Genomic DNA, 22293 nt, shown 5'->3' on the forward strand with positions numbered 1-22293 from the left:
TGCCCACACCAGCACCCAAAAATCCTGGCAACTATGGTGGAAAACTACCAGAGAGGAACCAATTACATTTTCTATATTTCTTGACAAGTAAATTGAATTGAACTGATACAATAGATTACCTGCACCAGACTGAAAAAGGCATTAAAAGCAAACAATATGTGTTATATTAAAAAAATGATACTAAATCTAAGTGAAGTTTTAAGTTTTTAAATTTGATTTACCTTTTTTATTGTTTTTTTATTTCTTGGCCTATAAATAAAATTAAAAACATGTCCATAATGAAATATAATTCTTCTTCAAAATAAATCATGTATCTAGACTTTCACTGATATTCAGTCACTGTAATTACTTTCCCATGTTCATTGATCTCAAGCTTTACGAATACTCATCCAAACCCTAAATTCAAAACTTGCATACACATACATGGCCAGGCCCCCACAAATCCTGGCAGCCTTGGTATAATCTTCCAGAGATAAACATTTAAATTTTTTATTATTCTCGGCAAGTAAATTAAACGACACTACTACAATAGATTTTATATCTGCTTACAGACTTAAAAAAGCATTTAAAGAAGACGAGTAATAAAGTCTTATTTCAAAAAAAATGATCCCATATCCAAATTTCTTTTGATTTTGAGGTTTAAAGTTAAACAAAATGCTCTATACTTATAAGAGCTACAATATGTCAGCATCAGATGCTAAAATTAAAATAAATATGTGATCAGAGGTGGGTTGCAAGTTCAGAAACAATCCTGTGACAGTATTGCCACAGGTCTTCAAAGTAGCAAGACTCAAACAAAACAGGTACACGAGCAAAATAAAAATTTGCCTGAGCATCACATTTGTAACTCAAATACATTAAGAAGATAATATATAATACAAAGTGAATAACTGCTTTTGATTAGCACAGCGCACCCATTACTCTTCCATGGACTGTTTGGAAACTTTAACTTTTATCTTCTCTGTTTTCTTTGGCAAGGTAAGTCCAGGATCTTCCTGCATGACAAGAGGAGCTTTGACCAAGCTAATACTTTGCTCCAATTCTCTGACATCCTCTTTGATTTGTTTAGATGTGTTGCCCTTCATCCTGAAACCAAGAAAAACAAGGCAGACACAAAACTACATGAAACTTCAAAACCACACAATACTTGTTTCAAAAATCTGAATACACTGAAAAGAAATGTTAAAAAACATTGAAAACCAATGCAAAACACTCCAATCCATTTTTGCAGTTTAATTCTATCCAGACCCTTTTAAGATAAAGTTATCAATGGGCCAACTTATAGAATCTACTGTACCAATAAGGACTCGAAAGTTGTTCATAAGATTTATCGAAATAAAAGATCAGATAAAAAGAATAAAAATCTGTGGAAAGATAATAAGAGGCCAATTTTATAATCTACTTTAACAGTGCAATGTGCACAGAATAGGCACAGACCACAATGGGAGGGGTAAAAAAATGTAGCCGATCTTCATTATGTGACTCGAGTAATAACTAATATTGTAGGAAAAGCACAAACCTCTTCTCCCATAGTGCAGCTTCCCTCCTGACACGAACCTCTTCAACCTTCTTAATGGCCTTCAATGTATCTTGCACAAGATTTCTGTCATATCTTTCAGGCCTGTTTCTTTTCCGTTCAAACTCAAAGGTTGTGTCCTGCTTGTATCAAAAAATACCATATATATGAAAAATATATATATGTACATTATAATGAACCGCATTCCAACAACTGCCAAATTGCAGTTCAGCAGTTGCCATGGTCATGTAATGCCCATCCTCAATTTCTCCTAACTTGATGAGCTCAACAGTATTCCTCTAAATTCAGGATTTAAAAACCGAGCAATCTGAAATTTTATTCTTGAACAATTATCTAAAACCAAACAGATCACCTTCAAATGATTCAAATTTTAAGAGAAATGTATAGCAGAGCAAGGGGAAACTCATCAATGAAAGACATGTTCCAAAGAAGATTACCTTAGTGAGCTCTTTTCCATGTAACTTTCTGTATGCTTTAGTCCACTTCACCTTGCGAGGATTTCGCTTCATCTTGAAATTTTTATGACACTTTGAACGACAAAACCGGAATATCTAAACAAAAAGATATTCATAAATAAGATATAAAGGGTAAGTAATGGCAACTAAGAAGAATCTTGATAGAATATAGTGTCCTATATATTGAGAAAGGAGTACTCCTATGAGACAACGAGCTTATAAATAAATATAAAAAATACAAATAAATTAACCATCCAGAGTCAAAATGGGGATCTTGGGAATCCCTCACTGAATAAAACTGCCTTTGGAAGCTTTGACAATTATTTCACATCTATCAAATGCAGAACTAATAAATTTAGTTACATAATGGTTGCACTGAGTTGTTTCATATATCAAAGAACATAATTTATAAAAACTAAAACATTTAAGCTTCAGCCTGATTTGAACAGAAATTGTTGTATAAAATCTATTACAAAACAATCATATATAACTATCTAGCAGTAACATGGTGAAATTCATTGCCACAGTTACCAGAGATATGTGATAGGCATATCCCATCCCACCTCTGAAATGCTGGAAAAACAGACCAGTAGCAAAAATGGTCATTTCTAGAGGCTAGAAACCACTGGCCCGTTTGCCTTGACAGAAACCTCTCCACCTAAAACCTTGCCCTAAAATTATTCTTCACTTTCATTTTCACTCATTGTTCCACTGCTAATGCAGCGTTATAGGGGTGCTGCTGAGATGGAAGTCAAAGGACGCCTATTTTAGAGATTTTCTTGCACCTTTAGACTCTGGAGGTTTCTCCTAACTCTTAAAGGCCATTTCTGCAATGGTTGAGGGTAAACAGGTTGAAGAACTTATCATTGACCAACTTCTTGAAGATTTTAGCAAAGGATGTTCACAATAAGCTCAAAATGTGAACCTTTCATAGGAAAAAAATTTAAAGCCATATAAAAATAGTTTCATAGCTGGTCACAAAGTTGAATATATTTTCATTAGGTAAGAGTTTAACTGCAGAGATTCCTCTCCTTTCATCTCAATGTTTGGTATATAGTAAACTGTATTATGATCCGTATACACAACCTTAGCAACATAATAGACCAGGTTACTAAATTAACCTTAATAGTGATATCCAGTTGCTTCACTAGAAAAATAATTCACTGGAGACTTTACCATTGGTTCTACCTCTGGCTAATTAACTAATATCCAATAACACTTTGCAACTGCATCACCAAAACAAATTTACCCTACAGGACACAGGCACACACTAAATAGCCTATTTATATAGTTCATAATATTTTGAAATTTTCACATCATTTCCTTCAAATGTGGAAAAGTTGGACTTCCTTGCACTGGAATTAAAGGATGAGGAACGAATCACAGCCTTAAGATTTGCTCCCTGCCTGATGCTTAGAAGCCTGCATGCTATTTCATTTTTTAAATTGTGCTGGTCAGAGTCAGGGTTCACATAATGATTTTACTTGCACTCGTAGAATTTTATGAAAACTGCTTGATTGTGAGTAAAAAATTACAGACATTTGGATTCAATGCATCCATTTCACAGTTTGAAATCAGAAATATCAAATATCATATGATGATGACTTGCTTGAGCTACAAATCCTTTTAAGACGACAAAGTCAGATATTCACATTTTGTCTGAAAATTTCAAAAAATCAAACAGGAAATTTGTGTGGTACAGGCAAAAGTATCAACGTTAAATTGCCAAGATGAGTCCTGTATTGCTTTTATTTGTAAAACACAAAGTAAACGTGAAAAACACCGGAGGAATAACAAAGTGGCATCCTCGCATCTGAAACAGATGTGTGACTGAAAAATGAAAGGCAGTGTCACGATATTTGTCTCTGTTATTATACAGTATTCCCACTTTCATGATCTTATGACAATTGATCAGGTAGAGATAGAAAGGTTTTCATAGAGGCATTATTACTGTATACTTTTAAGGCCTCCTTAAGGAATAATTTTCCTTTTTGGGTTTAGAAAGGATCCAAATAGATTTCTTATTTAGCTTTTCTTATAGCAGAAGAGATCTGGGGAGTAGTTCAGGTCATTCAAGTGTTATTCATCTCCACATTTCCAAAAATTAAATTTTCTGGTATTCCCTATGTTTTTCTACTGTGCATTTTCAGGGAACTTCTGATATGAATTCGCACATGAGAGCTTGGTTGAATGCTCTCAAAGGGTTGATGAGCTGCCTTTGAAAACTTCAAAACTAGTTAACAATCTAAACTTTCAACATATATCTGAAATTTAAGTTCCAAGCTATGGTCAAGGAGTTATGAGTCATGACCATGGTAAGTGTCCTTACCACAAGTGTACCACTTCAATGGGTAATTTTCCAAGACATTTTTCTTTATTCTAAAGTTCATTTCAACTTCCATGAAAGGCACATGTTACCCCTGTGGCAAATGACTTCAGTTCTCAAGGAGAGTAACCTTTCAGTTTCTGTATTGTGAAGCTATAAAATTGCCCTACAGAAATCGCCCTATATTTAAATGAAGCTGTAAAATTGCCCTATATTTGAATGAAAAACTGAGAGCTCAAGATATACAACTCTCCTACAGAAATTGCCCTCTTTGTATACTCTCTTTTCAAAGGGTGAACAAATGGTGATAGAGCATGTCTTCTGATAAACTTTTCAAATCCCTAAAAATTCTCATTTAAGTGGTTCCACAGAAACAAAGTGAATTCAAATCCTTCAACGAGCCCCAAGTGCATCACAACCCTAATAAATAGACCATTCAATGGTCTGACTCCTTCAAATTTCATGTAAATTAAGATATTCCCACATTCTATGGCAGAACTGATGCAGGTGCAGTTGACAATTGGATTTTCAAATCAAAAAAGTCATTTACATATATGAACTCATTCTCTGATTCAGAAAAGATCATGTTTGCACTTATATACAACAATGGTCGGAGGCTTGTATTTCAAACAAACAAAAGAATGAAGTCATCATCCATGAGAAGGATAATCCATCCCTAGGGGAACTTTGTGGAGGCTATCAACTCTTGAAATTTTGATGTGAAAATCAAAGAAAAATTTAATTCCAAAGGAATGAAATATTCCTCGACAAATATCAAGCCATGGCTAGTGGCAAAAACAAGTACCAAGCCTTCAAGCAAGGAAGGGGAAGATGAAACAAGTGACAAAACAACACTGGCAAGTGATGCAAGAACCACTTGAGCAATTGGCATAACACAAATTAATGTTGGGCCACAAAGGCTTTTTCGACAAAATCATGGGAGCTAGACACATGCAAGCTTCCACAACAGCAACTCCATTTATGAAGAGAGAAGGAAAGCATATTCTGGAGACAGATCCATCTATGAGAAAGATAATCCATGAGCAGAAGAGAGCATCCTTGTCCTCTTGTGGCAGCACCTGTGTAGTGGCAATAATGGAGTATAGATCTGTCTCCAGAATATCCTTTTCTTATTAAAAGCATAGATATCCCTAAAGTGATCAACCAATGACTTTTTGCATTAAACAACATTTAAGCTCTCGGACAAGGCTTTAAAGTTAACATGGATAGCCCCATATTGCATAGAAGCTCATAGTTAGTAACATGTTGCCTGTCTATCAACTTCTTGTTGATGTCAGAGAAATCAAGATGTTTGATGTACAGTGGAGGCCTTAATAAATTGAGAAACGGCTCAAAGATAAGGATTTCTCATTTTCTTTTCCCACTTGTCATTGCAAATTTAAACCAATACAAGAACTACTACAAACTTGTGAAGAAGAGGGGAGCAGATACAACAATGGATTTGAGAGTAAAAATTCACTCAAAGCAGCTGACACTTCTCAAAGTTTCATGGCAACCAATACCAAGCAGGCAATCATCTGGGTCACTTTGTGCTCTTTCAGAAAATAATAGAAATGCAGGAATGTAATGCTTGCATCCCACTTAGCTTTGTGCAACTGGTATAAGAATATCAGTAGAGCAAAACAAAACTTGTACTTAATGTACTTCACAACAAAACATGATTGGAGAGGCCCAGACGATGTAAGCATCACTTCAACATGTTTGGTGAGGAACATAGGGACTCGAGTACTTTGATTGCATCATACAAGTTACTTTAATTGCAGTATACATTACAACAACATGTGGATCGAGCCCACTTAATTTGTCTCTATTTAAGGAATGTACAAGATCCAAATTAACAGTTCATACAGCTCCTAACATAGTTCCTCTAAATCTGCTTCTAAGTAGCGCAAAGATCATATGAGAGCTTCCTGAGATGATTCCTGAGACTGATTCCTAGAGTATGAGCTGTGAAAGACATAGGTAAAAGCAATTAATTATTTCATAGCTTCCTAATTTATTACTCATACTAGTTACTAATTGGCTTTGACAAAGCTGACAGTTTGGTAAGAAGGAAAAATACTCTATGCAGCAGGTAATCGTCAAGTCAGATATGGGCAAAAAGTCATGCAACATATTTGGTAAGTCCATGCAGATTTGAAACCATGGAACACTCCAAACATAGAAAATCCAACAGATGAGGAAAAGACATATATATAAAACAAATTTGCAATTTACTTATGGTATAACAGTTATACAAAAGCAAAGACATCATTTCATTTCTAAAGATAAAGGTTGTTTCCAAAGAGCATTTCATGTATTTAAGTAAGCTTGTACTTCTATAGCTGTCGCAGGGCTTAGGCAAGCTCCACAACTGAAAAGAATCCTTCATAATATGACAATTCTCCTCATCCTTCACTATTTTCTTCTCTGGTTTGAGACCTCTACCAAAGGCTAAATATTTGACACTTTGCTTTGAACCCTAGGCTCTTTGTTATAAGGCAGAAATTTACAGTCAGGTTTTATATTATATTCTGATTCACTTGGCTTCATATGCTATAACTTGATTCATAAAAAATTTCACTTTAGATTACTATAACTTATATAAAGGATTTAAAGAGTAGCATGGCATACATTTTCAGTTTTTATCCATAACAAAGTGAAATACTATAGGGAACTGAATTTGTACTATAACTTGGGATTAGATGTCTATGATATTCGAAATTGATTTTTAATGAGTTTTTTCAATAATTCTAACTTCACCAATAAATAGAAGGGCACTAGATGTAACGCCCAGTTTAACTATATTTTCAATGGAAATTATCAATTTTCTAATCTTAGTATTCCATTGAACACAAGTCACACCGTTCCATGTATGATATGTGCTATTCACCTTAATTGTCCATTTACGATGCAAATATATATATTTATGAATTTTTTTTCTACATACATACACAAAACATTCCCAGCTCCAAAAAAATTGCTCTGCCAGCATACACATACACATACCTGTACCCAATTCCTATTGGGGAAATTAGCTTAATACTTATAAGTCAAGGGATAATAAATGGTATAGTGCATTCAGGCTGGGTATTTGCATATAAATTTCTGCTGGCAGGAAACAGTCCAAGAATGTATGCTCATGGTGGATGTATTATAAATCTGAAACTTCTGAGTTGACGAGTGATTGGACCTGTAAGCTATATAAATGACTACATCTCTGTGGCTATTGTAATGATGGTAGTAAGACACCTGTTGCTACAGATGCCTTGATCAAGAATTGGTTTTGTGTAAAATTTATTCAAGCACCCCTGGACTCTGCGGCATAGGAATAGTTAAATGAAATTTGAACAGGACTTGGTGTGAACTTTATTTATTCATGACAAGTTGAATGTAACATCATGGTAAAATGTAATGACGACAAGATGACATATATCATTGTAAACAACTAGGTCATCTGTTCAAACTGCTCTCCAAATATGATATGCAATGATAAGATTCATGTTAGATAACGGTGTCGGGAGTAGAAACCTCTTCCATGTTTGGAATGAGATTATAGATAAGGATAGTCAACATTGTAATTCTCACCTTGTGGCTGACCGGCTAACTACATGAATTTTGAATATCATGTGGCTTGTAGCTTGCAGGCCTTCTTGTTGTCGTGGCAATAATGTATGTATGCCCAATACTGTTAAAATTTCCATTACTACAATTCATACGTGATATGTAATTTGTTCTGGTTGATCACACACTGTGCAATTCCTTGACAATAATTTTGAAGTGTCGTACTTGTGTCAGGGATAAGTCTTATGAATCTGTGAACTTGGTTAACAAGCAAACAATTGCTTGCTGATCCTTCTCGGATATTTTGTAAGTAACAGGTCTCTGTGTTGAACTTCCCAATAAACGTTATTAAGCCTGTTCAGGAATAGCTGTGTCAGCAACTGCCGGGTGGCTACAAAAGTGGGTGAGAAACATATTTGGAAAACGATCATGTGCAGACATTAATATATTTTATCTTTCTTTCTTTCATATACAAACAGTGATAATGCAACAGTTACGTTAGCCCTAGATGCTCATGTCTTGCTAAGAGATTGATCGATTTGAGTTTAGCAGCAGTGACCTTTTACTGTGTTGAATATGCAGGCTGTGTACTTTTCTTCTTAGTGGTATACCATTGTTGGGAAAAATAGCACGTGGACCTTGCTGTCGGTAAACGAAATTCAAATACATGGAAAAACTTATCTTCCAAAAACTGCTAGCTTCCGGGATCCAAAGATGAAACCTATAAGAGCTAAACAGACAGAACAATGTTCTTTATTTGGGACTTTGTTTTCGACTTTGTAAACAAAGATGAAACCTATAAGAGCTAAACAGACAGAACAGAACAATGTTCTTTATTTGGGACTTTGTTTTCGACTTTGTAAGCCCCAAATAAAGAACAAGGTATCAAGGCCTAGAGATATATATGCAGCTAAATAGGATTCCAATTCACTGTTACCTTGCATCTAAGTGACTATCTGGTGATGCTGCTGCATGATCTAGGCTTGCTACGAGGTTAAAAATTGCTAGATTAGGTAGCTAAAATTGATTTCGGTGTTCATGATAAACCCTAATCACAAGACAGAGATAAAATAGAAGACATACCTTGGCGTCATTTCGAACAAACTGAATGCCATGGCCAGGGTATATGGTGGAGGAACAGAACCAGCACTTCTCCAACCTCATTCTTCCCTTCCAGTTCTTCCCTCTTTACTACCAAATGATCCTTCCGTAGACCCTTTAGGTCAGGCCCTCGACAAATAAACCCTACGTATCCCCTCGCTCTTTAATAAACTACAAAAATGGTACTCCAATTGATATTCTAATCTTATGTTTCAAATTTTACTAGTTTAAATATCAATTTCTGTTTATTTTCCAATAATTAAATCTTTTTTTATTATATTTAAAAATAATTGTAAAAATGAGTCTATATATATACATAAGCAAGTAGATTTCTTATATATATAAATTACGTTAGTAAAATAAATATAATTAATTAAGTATAAATTAATTTAGTTAATAAAGTTAGGAGAGATTATTGAAGTAAATGTATAAAAGTTAGATGAGTGCGTTGGGTGTATTAAGTGTTAAGATCAATGATAAATAATTATTATTGATGTCATTCTAAATTAATTTGTTATTATCAAAGAATGATTTGTCTTAATCTAGTGAATGATTTAGGATAAGAATTGCCACAAAAATTATTTAGATTGATCTTAACTGTGAGGCTCAATTGTTTATGACTTGTCATGCCTTGATTTATTTGAATGTTTATATTCTAGCAAATCTTCAAGACTTGTTTGATAGTTGATCTATGTGTATGTGTGAATTGATCAATGATGTGGAATGTCTATGATTATGTATATGTTGACACATATCTTGTAGTGGTTGTATGTTCATAATTGTATCCTCGTGATTAAGAGCCATGTTTAGCTATTGTGATGTCATCTTGAATATTTGTATGAATTTGATTTAGAGAACCATTTATATGCTATTAAAGAGATTAATTGTGATTCTTGTGTTGAGCTAAGATGTAAACCTACTTACATAGGATGTTGATAATATAATTAATTCTTTACTCCATAGAATGAATATGTTCATTGAGTAAAATGCTTTTTGATGTTGTGCATCCCTTGATTTTTAATGAAAACATGTTGATATATAGTCTATCATGCTACTTTAACTATGAATTTCAAGTTAAGATTTGATGTGTGCATTGAGTGTGCAAATTTTTAAAAAGGTGATTGGTCAATTGGAGGCATGTGAAGTAGATAATATAAATCTCTAACTCATCTCGCATCACCTTGAGACCTCTACCCATGTTTAAACCAATATGCCTAGTCATTCTGGTTGTCTAATACCCGATGAGCCTTGTGAGTCTATCCAATTGTGTCTTCATGGTTGTTTTGTCTTCTATGTCAATTTGTGTTATTTTGCACCTTTCTTGGAATGTGTTTCTATTCTTGAAATGGGATGGAATCATAAATTAGTATATTAATTTATTTAAATTTAATTTTAGCATTTGAGTTTCTTTGTTCATTTTATTTTATTTTTTATTATATTAATGTGAATTATATAATTTAATCAATACAATTAAATATTTGAAAGCTTATATTTGACTTGGGTTGATTTTAAATATTTATTTGAGTTACTTTCACGGCGGAGTCATTCCTACTCCATGGTGTTTGATATATCTTGGATGTTTGTTCACGTAAGTTGTTTGAGGATTTGATTTATCATTATTTTAAATTAATCTATTTGTGAATTAGATTTTGCTTGTTAAAAAAATAATAATATTTTTCTATTTACTTGTGCTCTTTTTAAAAGGAAATTTGCAATCATCTATGACAATTTCCACATAAGTTCTCGAATAGAGAAATCTATGCAAACAAGTATTCAAAATCCATATTGAAAAGAATAGACAACATACCACCAAAGATGACACAAGATATACCTTGGAAAAAACCCAGCCTCAAAAGCACCCACCACCGATGTATTATTCAATAATGAAATCATTGCAATACATCTTTAAAGTCTCCATGATCACTTCTAAAATATCAAGATCTCTACATGCACTTCATGTGAATAAGAATGTAACCACGCATCCCAGTTCATGCTTCAAACCCTCACATGTGTAACCTACAAGAGATGATTTCACAAGACAACCTCAAATTATACGACCTTATACAACTAAACATGTGTTTGATTTTATAGATGTAAGCTAGCATGAAACCACTAAACATGTGCTTACTTCTATTAAATAAATCATTTGACTAATACCATGAGCTAATAGAATCATTTCCCCCATCATTTATATTTTGGTATTGATTATTTCCAACATTAAATATTTTCTCAATGTGCAAAACCACATTAAATATGCATCTCAATACTACATACGACACATAAAGTGACCCCAGATAGTTAAACCCATGTGCACACACATCCCTAGATCTCTTAAGTTCACCATGAATGATATTTAATTACATTATAACATTATTCAAGTTGTACAACACACCTTTTCCTAACATTCACCCACTTGTTGTATGCATTGTATAAGGGGAACAAAGTAAAATCAAACATTAAAAGAATAATATATATAGTCAACATGTACCATCAAGGAATCAAAAAGCTCCATGTGCTCCATCTAGATACTTGCAACAATAATCAAGGTAGCCTCTTCCTTTAACATGAACCCTCTCATCCTTCATCATGTTAATGCACAAAAGATAAGATCCCATGCAAATAGATGTCACACTAACCATCACATAAAAGCATAAGTTCTACTTCTAATTGATATCCAAGCACAAACACTAAACCATGGTAATAAATATGCATAAGTTGCTATCAACAAATAATCACCATAATTGAAATAGCAACCACGACTAGTTGCGAACATATCCAACTAACCATACCTCAAAATTAAGGTATGCACATCATAATAGGTAAACCTCATGTCATAAACATATCCAACCCAAATGCAGTCATAAGCTCCATATGTCAAACCTATAAATGAGGAACATACCTCCAGGAACTCACATTGCATGAGTAATGTCAAATATAAAATTATAAAGGTGTCCAAATATTCACCAAGAGAATCACATAGAGAGTGTAACCAATAGTATGTAGTACCAAGGAAAATCCACAGAGATATGCAAATTAGGTAAATAAATTTGTTGTAGTCTCTTACCACTGGTCTCTATAGCTCTTCCAAGTTCTCCACATTCAACAAAAGAAAGAGATCAAGGAAATTTCATGTTATCACCAAAGAAAAATGAAAAACACATGAACATAAACATACTTATCACTATAGCTCTACACAAACCTCAAATCCAATGTAATATGAATACAAATATCTAAGAAGAAGAATAAATACCAAAGAGAGATCTTACAAATCATAACATGTAGCATTTATTTCTATGTAGATCTCTAGATGCTCTAGCTATGATAAGCATGATCTCCTTCATTAATACCCCAAAGAGAATAACATTATCTACGTCTAACTTTAACCAAGATGTATGCATCTCAATATAAAGGAAGACACCCAAGTCCATTCTCAAAACTAAAGAAATGAGCCCAAAACATCTCCTAACCTCCTCATCAAAATACAACATCGTAAATGAATTCATATGCACAAGGAGAAAAACATGCCACCCTCCAAAACTAAATAACCATAACTCAAGATCCATATCCATGAGAAGACAAAGAATCAAATAACTCATGCTAAATAATCTTCAAATAAGTCTCCTAAAATTAATCATCATGGCTCCATACTCATTCCCATGAGAAAATAAAAGAACAAAACAAAATGAACCTAAAAATAAGGTGGCAAATACCTTTTAAATGTTTTATTGCTGAGTAGATCAAAAGTGGGGAATAAGAATTCTCTTTCAAGATAACCAAGGACCATCATTACTCACTCTAAGAACAATCTCCTCATATGTCCATGTTAAAATCACATCAAACCAAGGTGTAGGCTCCTCAGACTTCTTGTTGAAACCTCATTAAAGAGTATCCATCTCAAGACATGATCTCAAATGAGAGATCGCCTAGTCTCACCCAAGTCTCTAAGTACCCATGAGCACCTATAATTGATCATTACATACTAAGCTATAAGAGCAACACTACACTATCATGAAGCTCCTAAGAAAATGACCAATGTACTCAATACCAAGAGAACCAACATGATCAATGTCATAGCTCCAATTATAGAATCAAGTTCATATCATGATAACACATCTTCTCAAAAGATCATATGCTCCAATGAACATATCATACTCCTAAGAGCACCTATATCATGCCAACACTCTAACAAATGATCAAGAGTCCATCACGACATAATAACAATTACCTTGTCAAAGTCAACAAGTCATAACATTGCACCTCAACCAAAGACTCCAAGAGTCTTCCATGGCTAGCCAAGATGTCAAGAACTTCAAATTGCATGAAGATAACCATCTCCTATCAAAAAAACCCAAGAATTCAATGTAATATAATCACATTAAAAGTAGGATCCAAGAGTCCCTCGATAACACCAACCACCACTATAGAAGATCATCCATCATCAAATGATGAATGATAATGCCCGCCAAAATACCCTAGAGAAATACAACTAACTAACATGCAAATAGAGATATTTTTTTATATTAAAACATCTACTAATGTGACATAAACCACTATCTACACATATGAATCAACATCCATTAACATGATATATACATCATCTTTATCACATAATCACAAAGCATGCTACACAAGCGAAATTAAACACAACACGTTAATAACATTCCCTGGGGTATCTCAACATCATTACCTAATCTATCCATAAACAATAACAACATGACCACTTCTATAAATCGTTACATACTAAATCTATCATTATTCATTCCTTCCATTCATATACATATGATCATCCACTTTCCTATAGTATGAATATGCCCATTAAGTAAGTACATACTAACCATCCCATTAGGTTAATTTTAAAGCACCAATACCAAATGTTCCTAACCCCAATCATTTATTCATTTCTAACATCATAATCTAATTCCAATATGACATATCACATTTCCAATCCTTTTCATGATACCAAATACATATCAATAAATCCAATACCATTATTTCCATTAATGAATCAATATCAAAGATATATCATCTAACATTTCACATGAATATAATATCTATTTACATCAATCTGCTACAGGTATCCAACCATAGTTGAGAAGACAAAATATCCACATCCACGCAAGAGCATATAACGAAGAACATCCTAATGGAAGAAGACATCAAACCACCTAACCATGTGGAGACAAAGGAACCACCCCCCATGCTAGGAGATGACATAAGATCCCACACACACTCTAGATATAGGCTAACACCTAACAACCAAAGGATACAACACAATACTAACACAAGGATACCAAAAGCACAAGACCACCAACATAAAATCTCTAGAGGCAACACACCAAAACATGACTCAAGGTTCTAGGACCTACATGTAGGAAGAGAGTGTCATCACATGTGACAAATGGGAACCTGGGCACATATCCTGACATCCTAGATGCACATGTGGAGCCATCTCAACCTTGAAGGAGAAAGGGAGATTAGCTCACCTGGGTTATCAAGGCCTTCCCAATCCTATCCCGAATTGCTACCACTGGGCAAGGCGGAGGGACCACCATAACCTTTTCTTATCTTATTAAGATGAGCTATTACACCCAACCCTCAATAATTAATTAAATAAATCATCACTTTATTACAAGGTAAACTCCCAATGAGGTATTTTGGTGGTCCAAACCCCAGGTAACCTGGTTGTCTACTCCTTGCAACCCCATTCACTCACTTGGAGGCCCACTCCCCCTAGCATGTACCTATACCTTAGGGTTACACCCATACCATATATAAACATAGTGTATCATAACCAAGGGCTCTCAACAAAACAAGACCTGGTAAACCAAGGTTCCAAATCAATTCAATAATAACAAATGCAACATGATAGCCTCTTAAAAAATGTGCAAATAAAATCCACCATATAAGGATTTAACCAACATGAGCTCGGTCAAATAATCACAAATAATCCAGTTCAATCAAATAATCAGTCTTGGAACATCTCAAGAATCCAAAATAATAGCCTCTAGAAAGAAACAAAATTGGATAATCAACTCAGAAAACCCAAAAAGATCAAAACACAAAAGATAGGGCAGTTTAGCACATCCATGAATTCTTTTAGCGCATCCATGAAGTCTTTTAGCACATCCATGATTTCTTTTAGCACATACATGTCAGAGTCCAAAAATAAAAAGATAGAGAAGATTGGTGAATTTAACGCATACAATAGCACATATAAAGCCAAGAATAGTGCATAGATGGCCTATAATGGTGCATCCATGCTATTTTGTAGCGCATTAAAGGCGTAGAATGGAGCATCCAAGGGAGAGAGAAAAATGTGGAGAGTAGAAAAAAACCAAGCGATGATCTTGCACAAACTTGCACTTAAGCTCACAAGTTTAACACATGACACTCCCAGAAGGTGCGGGAGGCCAAAATAAAACCAAAGCAATACACAAACAAGATAACAAGACCATACAAGAGGAATTTGACATCGTTTCCCAACACCTCTTTCACAAAGAAATACACAAATTTGCCTAGAACTCAAATGGAAACACTAGGAGACAAAATAATGCCGAGAGAGGATTCATACATCAAGTAGAAAGGCAAATAAGAGCTCATCAAATCCAGGAATGAAAGGAAATAACAAGATATCAAGAACAATGAAGACATCCACTTGCTACCCCAACAATACACAACCACATTCATTCCTTCAAAAAGTATATATGTGTGGGTTTGTGTGGGTAAATTAAACCATGAATCTCTTTCCCCAATAACTCTGAAGACAATCTTTTCAGAAGAGACGGAGAATACAAATCCTTCCAAATCAAAATTCAAGAATGAAGGCAAAGCTCCAACCTGGAGAAATTGAAGTGATGGCCAAGACAATAGATGAAGTGCAACAAACCAATCCAAAACTCCAACAAATCCAAATCCAAGCTTGATCAATCAAAACCAAAAATTCTCAGAGATGTCAACCCCGACAACGCACAACAAAATCCCAATAAATAGAAAAATTAAACCAAAACTATAGAAATATGTCAGCCAATGAAAATAAAGTATTAAAATATATTTCGTACCAACCCTATGCAAATACCAAGACAAAAATATAAAATATTTATTTAATTAACTAACCCCAATATCTCAGCCAATAGTAAAATAGGGTAGGTAGAATAAAAAATATATTAATTAACCTAAAAGGGTAAATAGGGAAAATAATATAATCAACCAATAAATAATTAAACCATGGGAAAAATTAAATATAAAAGCCCATTAATAAAATAACCAAGGGTGTATAAACAAATACCCAAATTAATATTAAAATCTCAACTATATAAATGGATAATAATTCCAAAAGACTCAATTAATAAATAAGTATCCAATAACCATTACTTCAATAATATAAAATATAAATTCCAATATTAATCTCTTATTAATATTAATGTCAACTATTTCTTTAATTTAATATTATAAACTATGTAAATCCATTAATTTAATTTAAAATTATTAAACTATATAAATCAATTAATTAAATAAAGATTAAATCAATCAATAATCATAAAACTACAAAGCAAACCAACATAGGATAACTCAAGAGACCACTTGATGCTAAACAACATCTCACACCAAGACACTAAATTGACAAGGGTAATCAACTTAAACCTAGAGTGTAGAATGGGATTTCATGTCATCTCCAACCAACTTGCCATTGGGATAAGACACGCTCAGACCTGTGAAGCCAGGTGGAGTCGATGTCTAGTACCTGCAAACTTGTCACCACCAATACATGTATGACAACATATATAATAACATATATAGGAAGACAAGTGAAGGTGAATCACAACATCATATCATGCTCATGAATGAGTGGTATGACATCGTCCCTTTCACAACCACGATAGAAGACACTCACAATCAACAAGCACTATCATAGTCATCATCATATCGTGAAATAGGGTTAGCACATATTATGATACCATCAAATTTCCATGTCCACACATGAATCACACATATAACACAAGTAAATATAAATCATCAAACATGAGTCCATCGTCAACAATGAAGCATCTAAATCATAAATAAATCCATAAGCATATATCAAAAGCATCATAAAATAGTCTAAGCTATGACGAAACAGTCTAACGATGTACAAAAAGGAAAGATGAATCAAGGAGGGGCACAACAAAGAATCCATATTATTGCCAAAACACCCACCAAATCGTGATATCAAGTTACAGATGGCATAATGATAAAAATATCCTAAATGAATATCCTCCATGAGCCCAAGACAATCAAGGGACTCAATACCAAGAGATCCCAAAGAGAAGAGTGCAACCACAATCTTCAAATCAAGAAGGTATAGCACCTCCAAACCATCATTGTCAAAAGCTTTTGCTAAAGAGTGTAATAAAGCTATCCAAGAATCATGATAAACATCTCCTAATTAAGGATCAACCAAAGACCCCAACATAATGAAAAACTCAACTGCAATACCAAGAGCTCTCAAAAGGCAAAATAAACTTGTGATCGCCAAACCAAGAAAATACACCACCACAAACAATCAAGAATCAATCCAATGCTGCCAACAATGCACCTACATAGACAATCATGTCATTTCAAAGTCCTAGAGCCACAAGGAACAATCATGACACCATGACCACTACCAAATGGACCAACATCCAAATACCCTATGTTACACATGTCCACATCACATAGTCAACAAGTACAAGTCCCACATTATAATAATACAAAGAAACACCATCTCTTCACCTCTAATGATAATCAAACCATTGAAATGTGTGACTTAACCTAGCCACAAATTGAAATCACCATAAATACTAAAAAACATTTTGGTACAAACAACCCACATCCAAGTCAAGTATGCAATCTATAAGTATAGATAGCCTACAACACTACACAACTTGTAGATCTTACAATGCAACATACGATTCAACAATATATTGGTAATCATGTCAAATGGAGATAATAAGATATTTACAACTAAGTATATAATGACGTAAACACCAAATCACCCTATATTTGATTTACCTTCAACTCATAAAGTACCATAGTCACAAGAACCCATAAATGGATTAAATAGATATAACAACAAATAAATCATACCAGAATATTTCCAAACTTAAATCCACTGTGAAGTGTTTTAAACACGCATTTTTTTTACTATAAGAAGTCCAAAATTTGATTGTGTATGCATAAGTTATTACCTCCCTAATTCTAAAAAAACATCTGACTTCTAGCAAGAATTTCTCTATTAAAATAGAAAAATCTTAAAAAATCAATGATACCATAAATAGTGCTCAAAAATACCTTTCCAATGACTATCAAAAGTTAAAAAAACTAACACCTTAGGTGAAATTTATGTTGGCAATTGACACTCAATTGGTTGGTTTCAATATGTTGTCATTAATGGCAACATGGTGACTTGTTTTGGCTTCATATTTTGGTTCAGTTGTGTACCGACAGGCACTTCACAGATACTTCACTGACATCGGCACCGACAGGTTGGAAGGAATTATTTGATCACTGGCAATGCAGGCCAACATGGTTTAGAATCAGGTTATCAGTATTGGAGGCCGACATCTTTTGGATCCGGCATTGGCAATTGTTTTTTATATTCATGTATTTATGTTATCTAGCCGACATGTATATTGATATTGTAATTATCTTTGTAAGCCGACATAAAGCATGATAAATTGTAAGGGTATATAGGTTAGTTGATTAGATCATTTTGAGATATCATAGAAAAGTGTGTAAGGTTATGGACTGTAAAGGAGATGGGAAACATATGAGAGAGATCGTGTATGTGAGGATATTTATGTAAGGGGTATTCTGGTAAGGGTTTAGGGTTTCAGACTAGAATAGACAGGGCTTAACCAGAACTGTATTCAGGCTTTAAAGATGCTATCTTTGTAGTTCAATCATTTCTCTGGATTGTAGTTTGGATTTGAATGTAGTTAGTGAGGCTCCTTTTGTGAATGAGTAGTGTGCTCTAGGCTATAAGCCTTCCTGCAAGTGCAAGCCCCTATATTTTGTAATATCTCTTCATATGGCCAGTGGATTGATATTGTGGGTCACAAATCCCATCGTGGTTTTTCCTCTTTGAGGTTTTCCACATATAATTCTGTGTGTTATGGTATTTATTTGTGTGATTGGCTTATTGGTTGTTTTACTTCTTTCAATCTTATATGTACCGGTATATCGTTGGTGTATGCATGTTTTAATAAGGTTAAAATTGATCATTCCAATAGAACACTGATTCACCCCCCCGCGCCCCCCCCCCCCCTCTCAGTGTTCTTGGATTCCAACAATTGGTATCAGAGCCTTGTGCCTCAAAAAAAGTTTAACAACTTTAGGGAGATCTTGCATCTGGAATCCATGGATATGAGTTTGGAAAAGCAACTTGAGGTGGCACTTGAAGATTATGATGCTGAAAGGATGACGAACTTGAAGCTACAAAATGAATTGAATTCTACTCAGGAATTCATTCTTGTCCTACATAAAAGGATGTCATCTATTCAAGCTAGGAGGAAGGAACTTTTGCAAAATTAGGATGATGAAGAGAAAGATGCACTTAAGGAACAGTGTCAGAAACTGAGTTAGGATAACATGGTCATGAGAAATGAAATGCAAGCTATAACTAGGAGAATGTCTAAGGAGATTGAAGATCGGAAGAAAAAGGAAGAAAATCTTGTTGTATCTCTGAAGAGAAAATTTGAATAATGTGGTAGGTTGGTTCATGAGAATGATATGTTGAGAACTGATTTAGTACAATCCCAGAGTAATGAACAAGAGCTTGAGAGACAAATGATAATTCTGAGAGATGATCTAACTATTGCAAGTGAGTATAAAGATTTTTTTTAAGATTAGCTTAGCACATCTAGATGAGTTATTTAAGAGACAAAGGCAGAATGGAGATTCTAGTGGACTTGGATTTGAACAAGGACAGAGTTCCAGTACTACAAATGAAGATCAAAACCATAAGGCATTGGTAAGGCAATTTAATGCTTATAAATTTAATGGTAGATGCTTTGTTTGTAATAAAATTGGTCACATGCCTAGGCAATGTAGAAATAGAGCAAATCAGAACAATAATTTTGTGGTTGGACAATGTTTTAAATGCATTAATAATGGTCATAAGACAAAAGATTACAAAATAAATGTAAAGTGTCATGCATGTGGAAAATTTGGACATATGGCTAATTAGTGCAGGTCTAGCAACTATACCGGTTTTAGCAAAGCAATTCAAAAGAACAATGTTACATGTTATGTATGTTATGCATGTAATGAGGTTGGACATATTGCTAAGTTCTGTAGAAGTAGAAATCCACCGGTTGGTAATGGAGGATCAAATGAGAAAGGGAAAGAAAAGGTTAATTAAATGTGGCGAGATCTTACCCAGAGATGGGTCAGGAAGTCAGAAGATCATTCTGCAGATGGGAATGCTCTGGTTACTCAACCATCAGAGGAGGTTGCTCCTGCACTAACAGGAAGCTCATCCGCCAACTAAGGAAGATGCCTTAGGGGTAGGCAAAATTCATGAAGATGTTGCATATGCCCCGGGAAGAGGTTCTGGAAGATGTTCCAGACATTGGAGATGCTTATTCGACATGGAAATGTTTGATCGAGATTCGGTATCTTCCACCGAAAGTCATTGATGTTAATGAAATATTAGGGTTTCTTAGAGGATAAAAGGTCAAATTCACTTCATTTCTGATTACTTTGCATTTAAAGTGATTCAGAGGAAGTCTAAGGTGAATCAGTGTGATTGATATCATCTTGAGCGATTTCACCAGCAATTGGAAGAGGTCTTCAGGATCTTTCACCGACAATGATTCACAGGTATTTATCTTCAATCATGGAAGCGAGATCATCATATGTACCTATCTTTGTTGCAAATCTGACTGTTGTTGAGGTCAAGGACCGTCCTAGGCCGATTTTCAAGCGATATCCGCATGTTGCTACCTTGAACAATTCGGTTGGAGCATTTTCCCATGTCTCAGAAGGAGTCATGTATGTCGAAGATGTAAGAGCTTACATTCACTGTCATATTAAGGATTTGGGAATGACTAATATCAAGAGCATGTACATGAATGAGTTAATGGGAGATTCTGGAAAGATTAAACTTGAATACCAACATATTATGGATTTAGGGTTTACTGATATTCTAGACATTCTAGAATTTGAAGATGAAATTGTAGGTATGTTTTGAGCAGGGTGCATGGAGACTTTATCTGGTTAGATAGACTATATAAGATTACAAAGGAGGCCATCAGGGCAATCACTAGTTTACCATAGGTTGGACAATGTCTGGAGAAGAAAGTTTCAAATGATCGGGTCAACAAGATTACCAATGCAACATCAGACAAGCAGTCATTGAGGATCAGTACTATCACCCGCACAGATATAAGATTCAGAAGCATGGTCATCGGTTACAAGGTAACACAACCAAACCGACTGAATTATGTTTCTAGCTCTTGCATTTATGCAGCTCATAAAATGATGAGGGAGAATGAGAAGTTGGATCTATGTGGTTGGATATTGGATGAATTATTGATTAACTTAGGAAAGATTAAAGGAGAAAAGAAAGGGACCTTCCGGTATGGTAACTTAATTGTTTGTTTAATGCTATTTTTCATCAATGAGACTCCCGATTTTGGGAAGAGAAAATGGACATTCGATATCCCGGTAGGGAGGCAACTAAACAGTTATTGCTACATTAGGTAGTTAGAGAGATGACAAAGTATGGGATTATTTTAAATCATTTCAAAAGGCTATGAATTATAGGATGAGGGTTCCCAAGCACATTGTTGAGAAGTATTCAGCTGACATATGCTTCATGGTCAAGAAAGATGAAAATTTGATGGAAGTTGTTAGGCCCCGAAAGATTTGAATTGAGGAAATGGGTTATGAAGTTGATGCACATATTCTTGATGCTTATGCTCAAAGGCTAATTGATGCACCGGTAGATGAAACTGTAAAAACCTTTGGCACTATTAAGCAGAAGACACAAGAGGTTGAAACTGAGTTCAACCAGAAGAAGAGAGAGAACCAAGAAGGTAAGGCAAGCAAGTTTGTTGAAAAGGTTTTACAGGACATCAAAGCATTGATTGATATTGTCCTAGAGAAAGGCAGGAAGAGAAAAGAACCATAAATATTCATTGAACCTATTGCAGTTGAATCTGCATATGAAGATGACACACCCTTGGCATTTAAAAGGGTATTGAGGAAGAAAATTGAAGAAACTGAGGTAGAGGCTAAGAAGCAACCGGTTAGGAAAGTTACTATCAGGGTACTAGCACAAAGAAGAGCAC

General features: G+C 34.5%; 1 protein-coding gene across 1 annotated transcript; it reads right to left on the reverse strand.

Moving 5' to 3' along the window:
* Nucleotides 1-572: 572 nt before the first annotated feature.
* On the reverse strand, nucleotides 573-9179 carry LOC131062618 (probable ribosome biogenesis protein RLP24). The gene is made up of 4 exons (XM_057996322.2): nucleotides 8966-9179; nucleotides 1975-2088; nucleotides 1520-1656; nucleotides 573-1086 (listed from the first exon to the last, which is right to left on the reverse strand). Exons 1-4 carry the CDS (start codon nucleotides 9044-9046, stop codon nucleotides 918-920), a joined length of 501 nt encoding a protein of 166 aa, XP_057852305.1. The 5' UTR covers nucleotides 9047-9179; the 3' UTR covers nucleotides 573-917.
* Nucleotides 9180-22293: the final 13114 nt, after the last annotated feature.

This window comes from Cryptomeria japonica, chromosome 6 (genome assembly GCF_030272615.1).
Source record: "Cryptomeria japonica chromosome 6, Sugi_1.0, whole genome shotgun sequence".
Classification (NCBI taxonomy): domain Eukaryota; kingdom Viridiplantae; phylum Streptophyta; class Pinopsida; order Cupressales; family Cupressaceae; genus Cryptomeria; species Cryptomeria japonica.